Source organism: Lissotriton vulgaris, chromosome 7 (genome assembly GCF_964263255.1).
Source record: "Lissotriton vulgaris chromosome 7, aLisVul1.2, whole genome shotgun sequence".
NCBI classification, from domain to species: Eukaryota; Metazoa; Chordata; class Amphibia; order Caudata; family Salamandridae; genus Lissotriton; species Lissotriton vulgaris.
The window spans coordinates 194,620,932-194,635,409 of record NC_141695.1 but is presented as its reverse complement, the minus strand read 5'-3'; the positions used below and the strand labels follow the sequence as shown (position 1 = coordinate 194,635,409).

General features: G+C 45.8%; 1 protein-coding gene across 1 annotated transcript in view; it reads right to left on the bottom strand.

The window, feature by feature from the left end:
• LOC147701170 (claudin domain-containing protein 2-like) overlaps positions 1-14,034 on the bottom strand; it is a 52,086-nt gene extending 38,052 nt beyond the window's left edge. Inside the window, 2 exon segments of the mRNA XM_086929930.1 lie at positions 264-467; positions 13,918-14,034. Of these exon segments, the coding sequence (XP_086786056.1) occupies positions 264-426 (163 nt within the window). The 5' untranslated portion in view covers positions 427-467; positions 13,918-14,034.
• Positions 14,035-14,478: the final 444 nt, after the last annotated feature.

Here is a 14,478-nt window from a genome sequence, read left to right as displayed (position 1 = left end):
GGCCCTATGTTTTCACACTGCTGTCTAAAAGTAATTCTCAATGAAAAATTCTTGAAATAAAAACATTGCATACAAACTGGAAAACTGATTAAGCCTAATATTTGATGTGAATATAATTACAAGAACACACTTGCTCTGAAAAAGTAATGATTTGGTTAGATTTCAATTCTAATCTCTTCTGGTGAATAATCCCTCAGTATCTCTGCCCACCCTTGAGACAGGGTTGAGATCTCTGATTATACTCGGTACAAGTTGTGACTCACCTGAAACACTAGGAATGGATGTACAAAATGAACCACTACAAACGACCCAAAGACCAAAATAAACATCTGGAGTGACGGTCCATTGATTCGTCGCTATGGAGACGATGAGAACAATGGTGCTGAAGAGGCTGAGGAGTAACCCGCACACTTTCAGAGGAATCATCGTCAAGGGATGAAGTTCACTGTGTTCCCTTCACTGGCCACCTGTAAAAAACATATGGATTATTAAAGACATGTAGGGAGCGCTCCTGGTGCTGCAAAGGATTAAACTGGGAATGTTCTTTGGCAGGATTATCTGTGAGGAACTACTTCCAGAGCCCGGGTCGCCTAACTTAGAGTTAGACCCGAATTTGTTTCGGTTTAAGTAGTTATATTCCACAATTTAGTAGACTGTAAAATACTATGAAGAGTTCATGGTGCCCTACTTAACTTATTATTATGACATACTCTACCTTTTACCAAAATAATGTATTATTGGTGTTGATCTGATTTGAAATCAGTAATCATAGTGAATAAATAGTATCTTTCCATGACAACTCATATCTCTTTGGTGCTCTCACAATGGTATAGTGAGAAGCGTATAGTAACATGCATTGACAAAGCCACTGGTTTGACTTTTGTGCAGCACATGCGCACATTTATACGGCCACACAACATGTTCAGATTGACGTAGATGACACATGAGAATAAGTGACCTACACACCTACTTTTATTCATGTACACACAGACCAGCAGTGGCATAGACAAACCCTCTACACAGACCTGCAAGAGCCCATGCAAACTACCTGCCATGCACTCACCCATGCACACATACCACAAGACATATATTATGCTACGTTATTCCGGGTGTTGTGTGTAACATGCTGATCTAATATCTTCTCAAAGGACTGACTATTACAAGAGCTCGGAAAGGAGGGAACAAGAGAGGGAGAGAACAAGGGCCCTTAAGAGTGAAATAGCTTGGAACTATAGTCATAAACCAGACCATTTTTTTTCTTTAAACACATTTTTATTGGGGTTTTTGCAGAATATTTAGTACATTTACAGTTGTGCAGCTCTTGTGCAACAGTTTTTTAGGTTCAACAACAACAACTCGGTGTCAACATTCGGCCTCGTCAGTTTTTTAAAGTTTGATTTATTGAGAAATAAAGGGAAAAGGAAGGGAAGGGGAAGGAAAGAGAAGAATTACAATAAGCAGGTGGTAGAAGTAAACATTAAAGTAAAAACTTCATAAAAATAGTCATTACAAGCATGAAAAGTCCTGCCTCTTCCTGACTTGAGTGGGTAGGTGAGTGGATTGGGAAGGCCTAGGATAATATAAGGAAATCTCAGAAGTTGGGTAGAGAAGTGTGTGTCTATTTCTGTTAGAATTCCTTCCCAGAAGTGGTCCAATTTTGGACAGTCCCAATGTATGTGTGCCCTCTGTGAGACATCACTTGCTATCCTGTGCGGGATCTATCTTATGAAAATGAGTTGAGGTTAGATACAAATAAGAAAATATTTTCCTGCTGTTTTGGTGCTTGAAGTCTTGAGGGCTGATCGTCGAGCTCTGTAATTAATTTCTCTCCACTCCTTCTGGGTCGATTCTCAACCCAGCTCCCCCTCCCAGCATTGTTCAGCTTCGGATTTTGTCTCCACCTCTGGGCCCATTAAAATTTTGTAAAAATCCGCGACTAATCGCTTATCTGAGGTTCTACTAAAAAGCCATTTCTCAAACATGGTTAGATGTCTTTGTGCTGCTTCTCTAATTCCTTGATTCATACCCCAATGTTTAATTTGTGTGTAGTGAAATCTTTCTTCCTCTGGGAGTCTGCTGTCTGCTCTCAGGGAACTGAATGGAACCATCCATATCAAATAGATGGCCTATTGATCTGCACTCAGGTTTCTGCCCGGCCTCAAATTCCCTGTGCTTAAATCCAGCGGGGGTCAGAGGAGACAGATACGATGTATGGCCCTTTATCGTCCCTACTGAGTCCCAAACGTTGAGAGTAGGGGCAGTGATAGCTGAGAGATAGAGGCTGGGGGCACGGCTAGTCTTGTATAAGAAGGGGATCTTCCATATCGAGGAGTCCCCTAATGCTCTATCTATAAACAGGAAAAGTAAGAGTATGGTTTATACACTCCTGTTTTTTAATTTGAATATGTACACTAACCGACAGAATGTTTCAAACTGTATTGCGTGCTACCTGTGACCAATATCTTCCTTCAATATATGATATAGGTAAAAGTGGCTAGGGCCCAAGGGCGACCGGGCTCAAACGTGCACAGCCAGGAGGGGATAAATCCAAAGTAGATTTGCTTTTTTTAACTCAAGTTTTCACAATCAATTAGATGTTTTAACTACTTATACATTCCATTTAATGCTCATTGAGTAATCTTTAAATAAATCGTACATTCCAACAACTCAACTGATCAAACTTCAGATGATCATAATTAAATATTCATTTCAATTTTGCAACAAGGAATCATCCACCCTCATACTGGGCTGTGGATCACAGCTTTGACTCTAAATTCGCCCCTGACGAAGAGACAAGGCGTCCCGCAATGCATTGGGCCTCATTTTCTTTGGATTTTTCTTTTTTTTGCAACATCTGATTGATTGTGAAAACTTAAGGTAAAAAACGCAAACCTATTTTGTATTTATAACCTCCTGGCTGTGCACGTTTGAGCCCAGGTCGCCCTTCAGGGACCTGGCCACTTTTAACTATCCATAAACAGCCACGTTTTCTCTGATTACAGCCGGGACTACTAGGCCTACTATCTAAGCTGGGCTGCCTGGAAGTGGGTGACTATGGATGGGATTCCCAGGCCTCCCTCTCAGGGATCGCTAACACTGATCTCCCTTCGCATTCGGGGCCTTTAGTTTCCCCATGCAAAAGAGTGGAAAGCTTGCTTCAGTTCTTGGGGCACTCCCGGCAGAGGCCAACGAAGAAGGGTCAAGAATATATACAATACTCTCGGCAAAGCTGTCCTTTTCAGGGCTGCGACCTGCCCCAGCCATAACAGTGTGGCCAGTCTGGCCAGGTATGCGTTTGTTTTACTCACTAGGGGGCATATTATCAAGAATGGCGTTAAAAATTACCGCCGGTTTAGCGGCAGAAAACTGCCACTAAAGCGGTGATAATGGGCGTGATAAAAAGCCCTTGAGAATTCCAATAGAAGTCTATGTTCTGGTGTGAACACGGGCTTCTATTGGAATTCTCCAGGGCATATTATCAAGATCATCATCGCCGCCTTAGCTGCGGTTTTCTACCGCTAAACGGGCGATAATTTTAACGCTGTCCTTGATAATATGCCCCCAGTCTTTATAGTTGATCTTTGTAGTTTCTCGTATGGTTGGTGCTAAGCGAATCCCCAGGTACGTGACGGTTGGTTTCCACGTGATCGAGTGTGTCTGGGTCAGGTGAATTTGCGTCTTTGGAGCCACCAACAAACTCAATGCCTGTGATTTAGATAATGTTGAACAAAGACAGGTTGCTATATCTGTTCCTTTAACAGAGAATATACTAATAGGTCCACTCTATGTGGAAAGAATGTAGCCCTTAGAAATTACAATCACTGGCTCAGAAAAAGTGTCAACACTTTTTCTGAGCCAGCCAGTTCCACAGGAGCTCACTGTTTTCTGTATATTCATTTATAGTAAATATTCACTGTATTGTTCATGTACTACATGATAAATGATCTGTATTAATGAAATAATAGATTTGATGCGTTTAGCGTTTTTACTATGCAATAATATTGTTTTACTATGCTCAGAATTTTAATCATATAATCGTATTAACCGTTTTTTATACTGTGGACTGATAAATTGAATTGTGATTTTTGTCTTACAATTTCGTGACATGATTTGTTTTCAGACTAGTCATATAAGTAATAAACGACACAAAGATATTCTCTTTTGAAACAAAATGACTGGCTTTTTTTGTCTTCTTTGTTGAGATTTGGGAGGAATTTCCTTGTGTTCACCCATTAATGCATTTTATTTGTAGTTTCTAAGGGCTATATAGTTTCCAGATATAGCAGACCTATTAGTATATTCTCTGTTGAGGGGACAGATATAACAACCTGTCTTTGTTCAACACTACAGGTGCATATTTAGGCATTTTTTGTGGATTTTTAAATAAAATTCCTTTGTCTTCTAAAGATAAGGAAGTACTTCTTGTTCTTGGTTTATATACCCTGTCCCGTTTCTGTATGAAAGGGTAACTCTCTTGAGATTGTACTATATCTATTGTATGCACTGCCTGCTGCACCTGCCCAAAAAGTGTTCCAACAGTGCGTATGATTTGTGTGTATGTGAATAAAATGTATAGTCTCTCGTCTCAGGGTGGGACTCTCTCCAAAGGGCTCTCATTCCTACTTCCTGTAACCACCGTGCACCTTCTTCATTGATCGCCCCCGTCCCTCCCTGCCTCTGTGTCGCGCGATCTAGATCATTATTAAATACCAAGTTCAGGTCCCCTCCTAGCAATATCCAGTTATGTTGAGTCTCCAACACCTCCCTCATTGCTTCCTTTCGTTAGGAGCGTACATAGATCCCACCAATAGCGTGTTTGTGCCAATGTGAATGTGGGATGCCCTGAGGCAGCCCCTGATCTCTGATACTTTAGCTCCTACTTTCCCTTGAAAAGACTGAGAGAACAGTATAGCTACCCCTGCAGCCTTCTGAGTTAGGGAGGAGAAAAATTGTTTTGGAAAAGCTCTACTCTTGAGTATATGCCAGTCCCGTGCGGCAAATGTGTTTCTTGTAGGAGGCATATGTCTGTTTTTGTGTTTTCGAGGTAAGAATGCATCGCCTTCCCCTTTATCGGGTTATTCAGCCCTTTAACATTGAGTGTAATGACCCGTAGAGTTTGTGAATCTGTCATCATATATGTATATACTTGGAGAGAGTCTTGTACCCCACATTACAAGCCCCCATCCTGTGTCTTTTGCCCAAGAAGGTATATTCCGACTGAAATGCAGGAGTGTAAACAAACTATTTAGCAGGCCCCCGAAAACAACCCCCAAAACTAAACCTATTGTAAACCAAAGTCTCTGGGTTGGGAACAGCAGTTGGTTTGCCGTCCCCTTACCAGCAAGAAAGTCTATGACTTGGGGGTGGTGTGGTACATCCTATTGTCCTCTGCCCCGTCCCAGCCCCCGCCACCCACCTGTTCTGTCTGCTGTGTCACCTCAGGCCAGATGCTTGCTACACGTGTCCTCTGTCAGCTTAGCCAGGAGCGCCTTCCTTTCAGTCGCCATTGTTTCGGGGTCTGGACCAGCTCCTTTGCTTTCCACTGGTATTTTCTTCCATCAGTCTCTGCTGTCTTGCCTTTGGAAGTTGAGGGAGACATTCAGCCAGGGATTGTCTTGAAGTTCTATTTGTTGGATTGGGGCCTGCCACTTGAAGATCAGACGGATGGGTTGGCCCCAATAATAAGGCACTTTCTGGTCGCGGAGAAAGCTAGTGATTGGCTGGAACTTCTGTCATTTCGAGAGTGTTGAGACTGCAAGATCTTGATACAAATGGAATTAATGTCCTTGGAATTGAGTATCAGATTGCTCACGGGTCTTTTTCAAGATTGCTTCTTTGAGTTGAAAGTTGTGTACACATGTGGGAATGTCTAGAGTCCTTGCTCTCCCTGAGCTCCAGCTCCCCACTCTGTGGGTTCAGTCTAATCGAATGGGTGCTGCTGTAGTGCCTCCGAAGATATGTGTAAATGGCTCAACAACATATGTCTCAATATCGTCCCCTTCTGTGACCCTTGGGGCTCTGCTGATGTGAATGTTGTTTCTCCGAGAGCGGTGTTCTAAATCCTCAGCATGAGCTTGGAGGTCCACTTGTTGTTCTGATAGCCTGATTATTTCCTGTTGCAGTTGTTGGATCTCTTTGTCCCGTGAAGTGCCCTGTTCCTCTAAGGTGTCTACTCTCTGACCAATGTCCGTCACCTCTTTGCAGGCCGTCTGTAGTTCGCTTACTAAGTCCCACTTGACCGCTAGTAGATCTTCTTAAGCCCGAAAAATAGAGCTTCAAGGTATGGGTGGGTAATGGGGGCCTCCAGATCTTCCTACGTTGGGGAGGAGGCTCTGATTTGTCCTCACTTGGTCCAGCTTTCCTGTGGCCCCCCGGACTTTGCAAACATGTCCTTTTCGGAGACCCCTTTTTTCGTTCGTCCAGTTGCCATCTTGTCGTATGCCTAGCTCTATCCTGTGATATTCTTTACTAGCTTTCAGCTCTGACCCTTTAGTTGGGGTGGTATTAGTTTTCATTGGGAGGCTCCACTTTTCCATTCAACTTCTGGTACGTTGCTAAGGGCTCACAATATGGTGCTCACTTCAAGCTTTACATCTCTCTCAGTGCCCTTTGTAGGTGGTGTCTTGACTCAGCTTTCTTCAGAGAGTATTCCTGTTGCTGTCCAGTCTTTGTCTCTCACTTGTAGGCCTTGGTAGGCCTCCCTTCTTCCAAGGTCTAATCTAGCGATTGGGACCTGTTCTCCAATATATTTAAACTGGCCCTTCCGTCCTATCTGACAGGGGTGCACCCTAGTACCCCCTGTGTGGTTTCTCTTCCTCCTCTTTTATCTGTTCCAGCTCTGTAGCTCTCAGTGGGCCTCTCTTTGTGTGTGACCTGTCCCCTCACCCTTGTTTCCTCGTGGTGTGTTGGGCCATCAATAGGGTTTTCTTTTGGGAGGGGATGGGTGCGCTCCGCGTGGACTCCCACTACAGCAGCCCTGGACCAGCACTTATGGGTGTGCGGTGTGGTGAGGATGTATGGCTCTCGCAGTCCTCCTGTGCTGCTGCCACACTGTTTTGGGACTCCTCTTGCTTCTATCAGGGCCCAAAGTACAGTGAGGGTGAAGGCTGTGCCGATCTGGAGCTTCGTTGCTGCTCCTGGTGTGTCCCATGTCCCGCGCTGGTACTGTCGCTGCTAGAAGTCCCTCCTACTGTCTTCCTGGTTTGTGATGGGGTGGGTGGGATGGCTCCGTTGCCCCTGATCATACCTTCCACGCCGCCCTGAGGCCCAGACTGCAATGGGAGCAAGGCTTTCATCTCCCCTTGTAGCTGCTGCAGTATCTGGCCTATCTCTCCCTACTCCGCCTGCTCTCCCAGGTGGTGGCTCATCTGTGCTCTTCTCTGGCATTCGCTCGCAGGGTCCCATTGCATACCTCTCTCTCCTCTCCCTGTATTGTGACGGTGTACCTGTGTGTTCGCAGCGACAGCGTCTCCGGAAGCCAGCCTCATCAGTCTTCAGTTGGGTATTGTTATCTCCCCAGTGTTGCCCGAGGCTCCAGAGTCTGCGTCTCCTGCCGGGATCCGCCTTTATTTGACTCCGTATGGGGCCCAACTCCTGGCCTGCAGACTCGGTTGGCTCGCCGGCTTCCGCCTTCACTTCCATCCTGGGACTTCTGTGTTAAGGATCAGGCATTCCCACTATGCTATGTCCCTGGCTCTAGCTTGAGAGTTACAGCCGGTTAGGTTGGGCCAAATTGAATTTCTTTGTGGCTGATTGCTTTACCTCCGCTTCCTGACTTTCGGGCTTGGTTGAGGCAAAGCTAAACCAGGGCAGAGGAGGTTCAGGCCCAGTGAAGATGGAGCGGAGGAGAGATGTATCTCACTTCATCACCATCTTGGCCATGCCCTTCAACAACAATTTAGATTAATGTGCAGTCCCCCCTTAACAAAACAATCCCCACCCCTCCCTCTTTGAGTCAGTACTTAGTCCTATACACATCATATCTTGCACCCTGCTCTGATGCTCTGTTGTGGTTTGTGAAATGACGGGTGTGCGACGGAGCGCTATGAGAGGGACCGTATTCCTGTAGTTCTCTTTAGGATCTCTGGATAGCCTTAGCTGTGCAAGGGATCTCCCTGGGAGACAGTTGCTAGTGATCCTGTGGGTGATGCAGTGGGAGTGCTAGAGTCAGGATTAGTGAAACTATCTACCAGTGAGTCCCATGCTCAGGTTGCGTCAATGGATGCTGAAGGTGAATCTTTGTGTCCATGAGACTTCTTAACACAAAGCAAGATCTACTTCAAGCCTTTGGAGAATCTTCTCAAGCAGGATACAGCAAAGTAACAGCCCAGTCCTTTCCACTGCCAACAGACAGTAGCAGCAGCTGCAGGCCAACTCAGCAAAGCAATCACTGCAAATCGACAGTACTCCTCCTTACAGCTCTTCAGCTCTTCTTATTGGCAGGGTCCTACGTGTTTTGAAAGCCTGGGGTTTTAGATCCAATACTTATACCCCTTTGGCCTTTGAAGTTGGCAAACTTCAAAGAAAGTCTTTGTTGTTCACATGTTCTTGCTGTGCTCAGCCTTGGCTCCAGACCCACTCCAGGTGGGGTAGAGAAGACAGTATTGTGAGAGGACAGGTGCAGGCCTATTCAGGTGTCGTTGGAAACTCCTCACACTGCGCAAGCCCAGGAAGACCCATCAGCCTGGTGATGGGTCATCATGATATGCAGGGTATACCCTCGGCTCCTTTCTGTAACTGTCTAGAGAGAATGCACAAACAGCCCCTTTCAATCTAAACCAAACGTGGATTCTACAGTCAGGCAGGGACATAGGATGGTTAAACAAGAAAAATGCTTACTTTCTAAGAGTTCCATTTTCAAATAAACAATTTAAAAACTACCTTCACTAAAAGATGTATTTTTTAAATTCTAAGCTCAGGGAGCCCAAACTCCAAATGTATATCTCTTCCCAATCGAAAGTCACAGTTGTAAATGTTACAAGGCAGCTCCAATGATAACTTATCAGAGACAGGCCTTGGAATAATGAAAAACGAAATTGGCAGTATTTCACTCTCAGGACATGCAAAACACACCAGCACATATACTAACTTTTACATACACTGCACCTTGCCCATGGGGGTACCTTGGGCCTACCTTGTGGGTGCTTTACATGCATAAAAAGGGAAGGTGGAGCCTGGCAAGTTGGTGCACTTGCCAGGTCGACAGGGGATTTTAAAACTGCACTCACAGACACTGAAATTATCACGTGGTCAGATAGAGTCATTTTCAACACCTTTAAGTTATCATGAGCTCGGTAGCCATGATGCTGCTTTTGCCCAAGACACTGCATGTCTTTATTTTTGTAAGACTCTGTTTATGCCTTTCACATGAGAACTCTCTGCTGTACTCATTCTCTGCCTGTTCCTGTAGTTTGGTTGAACCATTGTGAGCAAAGTCGATAAAAACTGACTCTTCTTATTATGTTCTGGCCAGGCCCTAGAACTTAGACAAAACATACCAATGCAGCTGTTTTGCTGGAGACTGGTACTTTGATATTATGGGGATGCATATTTAGGTAACACACACTTGGAGAGGGACCTTTCCAGGGAGAAGAGCAACCCGCACCTGTGGTGTAAAAATACGGTCTCTGGCCTGAGGTATGGGATCTGCTGACAAAGCCCAGAGATCTTCTATTATATAATAATACTTCTGCTTACCAAGGGGAGGGTGATTAGGCCTTTTAGCCCTTTATCCACGGTCTTTATAAAATTACATCTCCCTTTAAGATATAAACCCTTGCAGCAATTCTGACTGTATTGATATTATGTATTTTGCTGCTGGTGGTGGCTCGTAATCTGCATTTTAGAGCCCGTTAGTTAAATAAATATTTTAAACTATTTCCATGTCTCCATCAGATCTTATTTTGGACAAGACCGAGAGTGTGAGCGAAAGGGTGTGTCTCGTTACTATGATTCATGAGAGATTTAGGAGTGTTGTATTCTGGGGTGTCTAATCATTGGTTTCTCCGTTTGTGAGTAGGAGAGCTAGTGAGACTGTAGCTAGTCGGTCCTGGGCTCATGGGCACTAAGGTGGTAGCAAGGCTTAGCCTCTATATGCCGAGGTCCCATAATCTTGCGCATAGTTCTGTGTATGTACAGAATCCCTGCACCACAATGGCAGGCATGAGACACATTTACAGAGCTACTCGTGGGTGGCACAATCAGTGCTGCAGAACCAATAGTAGCATTTGATTTACAGGCCCTGGGCACACACAGTGCACTGTACTAGGGGCGCACTAGTAAATCAAATATTCCAATCATTGCTAACCAATCAGAATTCACACAGGGAGCACTTGCACTTGAGCACTGATAAGCAGTGGTAAAGTTCCCAAAAGCATCTAGACCAGCAAAAATGAAGTCTAGTACATAATCAAAAATACAGGAGATAGAGGCAAAAAGATTAGGGAAACCACACCAAGAATGCCAGCCTGTCAGGTCTAAAACATCCAAGGTGCATCCCCAATCCACCTGACATCCCAGTAGTTCCTGCTACAGTATGCTCCTCAGCAGCAAATCCAGTCCAACGGCTCCTCTTCCTAAGGGTATTCAGCTTCATGGAGCCCTCAACAGCTACAGCCTGAAGCTTTAACCCACTGGAAATGTTTGACTTCCAAAAAAGGGACGAAGCCCAAATGTAGAAATCTTCACTGCAACTTCATCCAGTGGCTCCCCAACAATGCCTCCTCCTCGGACACCACTTGCTGCCTTGTCTCACTGAACTTTACCTTCTCAGACATTTTTGTTACAAAATTCTTCTAAGTCTGAAGGTAAGCTGAGACTGGGACATAGCCGCTTTTTGTATCTGAATGGCACTTTATCGCTGTTGGCCATAACTTTTAACTTGTGTGACCAGATGGCTAGGGTTGGCTCTTTGATCTTTTATGCACTATTTTTCACTAAAAACTTTAGAAATTCCTAACTCTAGTTTTACTGATTGCATTTAATACATTTTAATGTCAACTTATTTATTGCTAAATTCGTGGTGGATTTTTCTCGTGTTGTGTTTGCTCTTATTACTGTTTGTGTGCTGCATAACTTCCTTACACATTGCTTCTAGATTAAGCATGACTGATTTTGCGCCGAGCTACCATAGGGTTAAGCACAGGTTAATTTAGTAACTTTTTGTGGTTCACTCTCACAGGTATTCTGGTTGTTGCTTGGGAAGGATTCACACCCCCTCAATCTAAACCCCAATGTCCTACATATCATCTAACAGAAATGGGAGCATGTCTATGAATCATACGTTGCATACCCATGCACCTCACACCCAACCACAAGCCGACACACTCATGCAGTGACACCTAGCATCATAACGCAACATGAAGTGTCCTCCATGCAGAATGTGGTGTGGACACGGATGCTTCCAGATCTCCCAAATATTCACAGGTCTAAGGCTAAGAAGGGCCCCAGAAAGGTGCCCCCCTCCTGTGCTGCAGGGGCTTTAGGGACCAGTGTTAAGCCCCTGTGTGCGCCCTTCATGTGAGTTGCAGCCATGGCATTTAAAACAGGAGAGTCCAAAAGGAACCCCTCCCAGGACACAGGTATGACTCGCTGCCCCTTCACCGTAATTACACTGCCAGCACTTTCACCCTCCCACTTTCTCTGGGTAACCCTCATTCTCAGAACGCAGGTCTGGTGGTTCATAAACAAACTGGGAGACGCACCCGAGGGTTTACTGAGGGAAAAGCAGCAGAGTCAATTTGCTAAGAGATACTCAGCATGAAGGCACAGCTCCCTGGAGCCCTGCAGGGGGCAGTGCATCAAAGTAACCAGGAACACCCGCAGAGTTCGTCTTGACACCCCATTCCAGGACCAGGAGAGAGGATAGTCATTTAAGAAAACACAACTAAAGTTCCTTCTTGTCTGCAAGAGTTCGTTTTTGACTCCCAACTCCAAGAAGTGGGGGAGAAAAGACAAGAAAATACTATTAAAATGTTGATGGCTGTCAGTTTGGGGTTGCCTTGAGGAAGGGGTGTGTCCCCGAAACACGTGCTGGCTGTGGGTATAGAGGTATCAATTCAGTTAGATGCTCTTATAAGAGTCTTATGAGAGAACACGATGAAGAACGTAATCAGCGGGAGTGGCTCGTAATGTGAACTGGGACTTCTTTGCTGTTCTTTACTATCACTGCCTCTTGGAGGGTTCAATGCAGGGGGCTTCGACCCGGAGCCTTTCACAGCCTCCAGGACAGTTTTTAAGGTCTCATACGAGACACACGCGAACCTGGGCTGCACTAGAACTCTTAGGGAGGAGAGGGTGGGAGTGCAGCCTCCGTGACACACAGGAGCAGCGGAATAAACACTGCTTTCCTCATTGGTAGCAGTGAGGGGGGCAGGCAGAGGGACTTTGCCCACCAGAGGCAAAAGGAAAGGCCCATACCTCTCCGAGCTGTGAGCGCCGCCTCAAGCCACCAGACACTCAAAATTAACAATATACGCTTCGGTGAGTGAGAAAAGACACCAGGTCATGCAGGAGAGTAAGATCTGGGGCCGCTTGAAAGGAAGGCACTCTTTCTGTGGAAGCACACACGTTTGGCAAATCAAAAGCTGTACTAAGGCGAGCCAACATCTAGGTGGGTCCACAGTCCCTCCCTGTAGAACTCCAAAAGGCTCTTTTTTTTATTACATCAGGTAAAGCTACAGCTAAGGCAGGCCTAAAAAGGTCGACATGTTTTTTCCCTAGTGTGCCCCTTCTCCGTAGAACTCCCAAAAGCTCTTTTTTATTACATCAGGTATGGCTACAGAGTACAGATGCACTGCTAAAGCAGACCTATAAAAGTTGAAATGTACCTTTTCCCTAGTGTGCCCCTTCTCCCGTTTTGTCCCTTATCTATGTTCACCCTCTTGGCCCCGTGACCTTGTATGCTCGCTAAACTGCTGTTGTGTTGTGTATGTTCAATGTGTGAGGGACGCTTGCATTGTTAGTGATGCATGAAAAAAACCCTCTCATTAAAAAAAAAGCAAATACTATTGATTGGCTTTGTCACTGCTTGTTTGTTAAGCAGCTGACTGCAACTCTGAGGTGCGATCAGTGGAACGTTCACACCTCAGCCTCCACCCGGTGTATTCCCTGGCACGGGGTTTGCACCACTCGTCACACACAAGGGCACAGCCTGGGGGTTTGCAGATCAGAAAATAATGTGCAGATTTCCAGACTGGTTACCGCGCTCTTCGACGCATCGAAATTCCTTCAGCTGTGCAGGGGCGGAAGGCGGAAGCCCACCTCGGGTGCAATCCCCCCACAACTCAGCAATGCGGTTGCAACAGGCTCCGCAGCGATTGAAGGAAGAACGGTGTGAAGTCGACTCTGGCTAATTGCATCGGAGGCCTTTCACCACAGCCTCGCGGAGGCCAGCAACAGTGAAACGCCGATGATGATGATGAAATGAATTGAGAGGCAATACAACAAAAGCAACAATAATAATGCTACTTTTAATATTGGGCTTCACAGGAGTTCACACAGTGAGTTTTTTTCACCATGTTCCATCTAAGTGATGCTACGGAAGGAGTTACTATCACCCAGGTCAATAGAGGTCTTTATATCAACTCTACAATAATAAACGTCTGTGTTTGCCATACTGCAGGCATAATAAAAACTTGTGTTTCATGTCAAACGTTCTGAGAACTTTAAACAGCAGGGTTGCCCTTGCCTCATCCAATGCTCTTTAGCGTACCGACCACGGAAGGATGGAAGGCTGAACTGACCGATGCATGGGTTCAAATACGTGAAGGGTGCAGAGGACGTCAGCAGCAGGCTCTCAACCGGCTGAGCTGCACTGAGGGTAGCGTAAGGTGACAGGATCCGAACAGATGTTCACAGCAGACGCCCTCACCCCCTGAGCTGTTCTAATACAGGTGGACTCAACGCTCAATTATTTACCTCTCTCCAAAGGATGTCCGATGGCGGAGGGTTTCCAGCCGATGAAAGGATGTCCCGCTCGCTGAGGGCTTCCAGCCGATGAAAGGATGTCCGCTCGCGGAGGGGTTCCAGCCGATGCTGCCGATGGCTACCGAGTCCAAGTGACGACTAGCCGCGACACAGGGAGGCGTTTTAGGTAACTGGGCAGGGTGAAGAAATGTCACAAAAAGGAAACGGCGCGTGTCGTGACTGTGGTTGGACAGAGGACGCCAGTGCTTGGGAAACAGGACCCCCCACACCCAGGGGGGTTACGCGCTGCGGTCTGTCCTACCAGGATGTGGTGCTTTGGGGCGCATTTCTACAGTGCATGGGATCCTACAGGGCACACACCTGGATCCGTGACTCATTATTTCAACCAAATGGTGTCAGGGCACGACCGTCCCTCAGTGGTGCCTCCAGCAAACACAGCCTACTGTGCAGGGTTTCATTTCCTCAAGTCTGTCTGGAGGGCACTCCCCCTTTGGAGTGTCTTTACCTCAGCCATAGAAACTAAGGGGCATGTTTATGAGTTTATCGCACAGT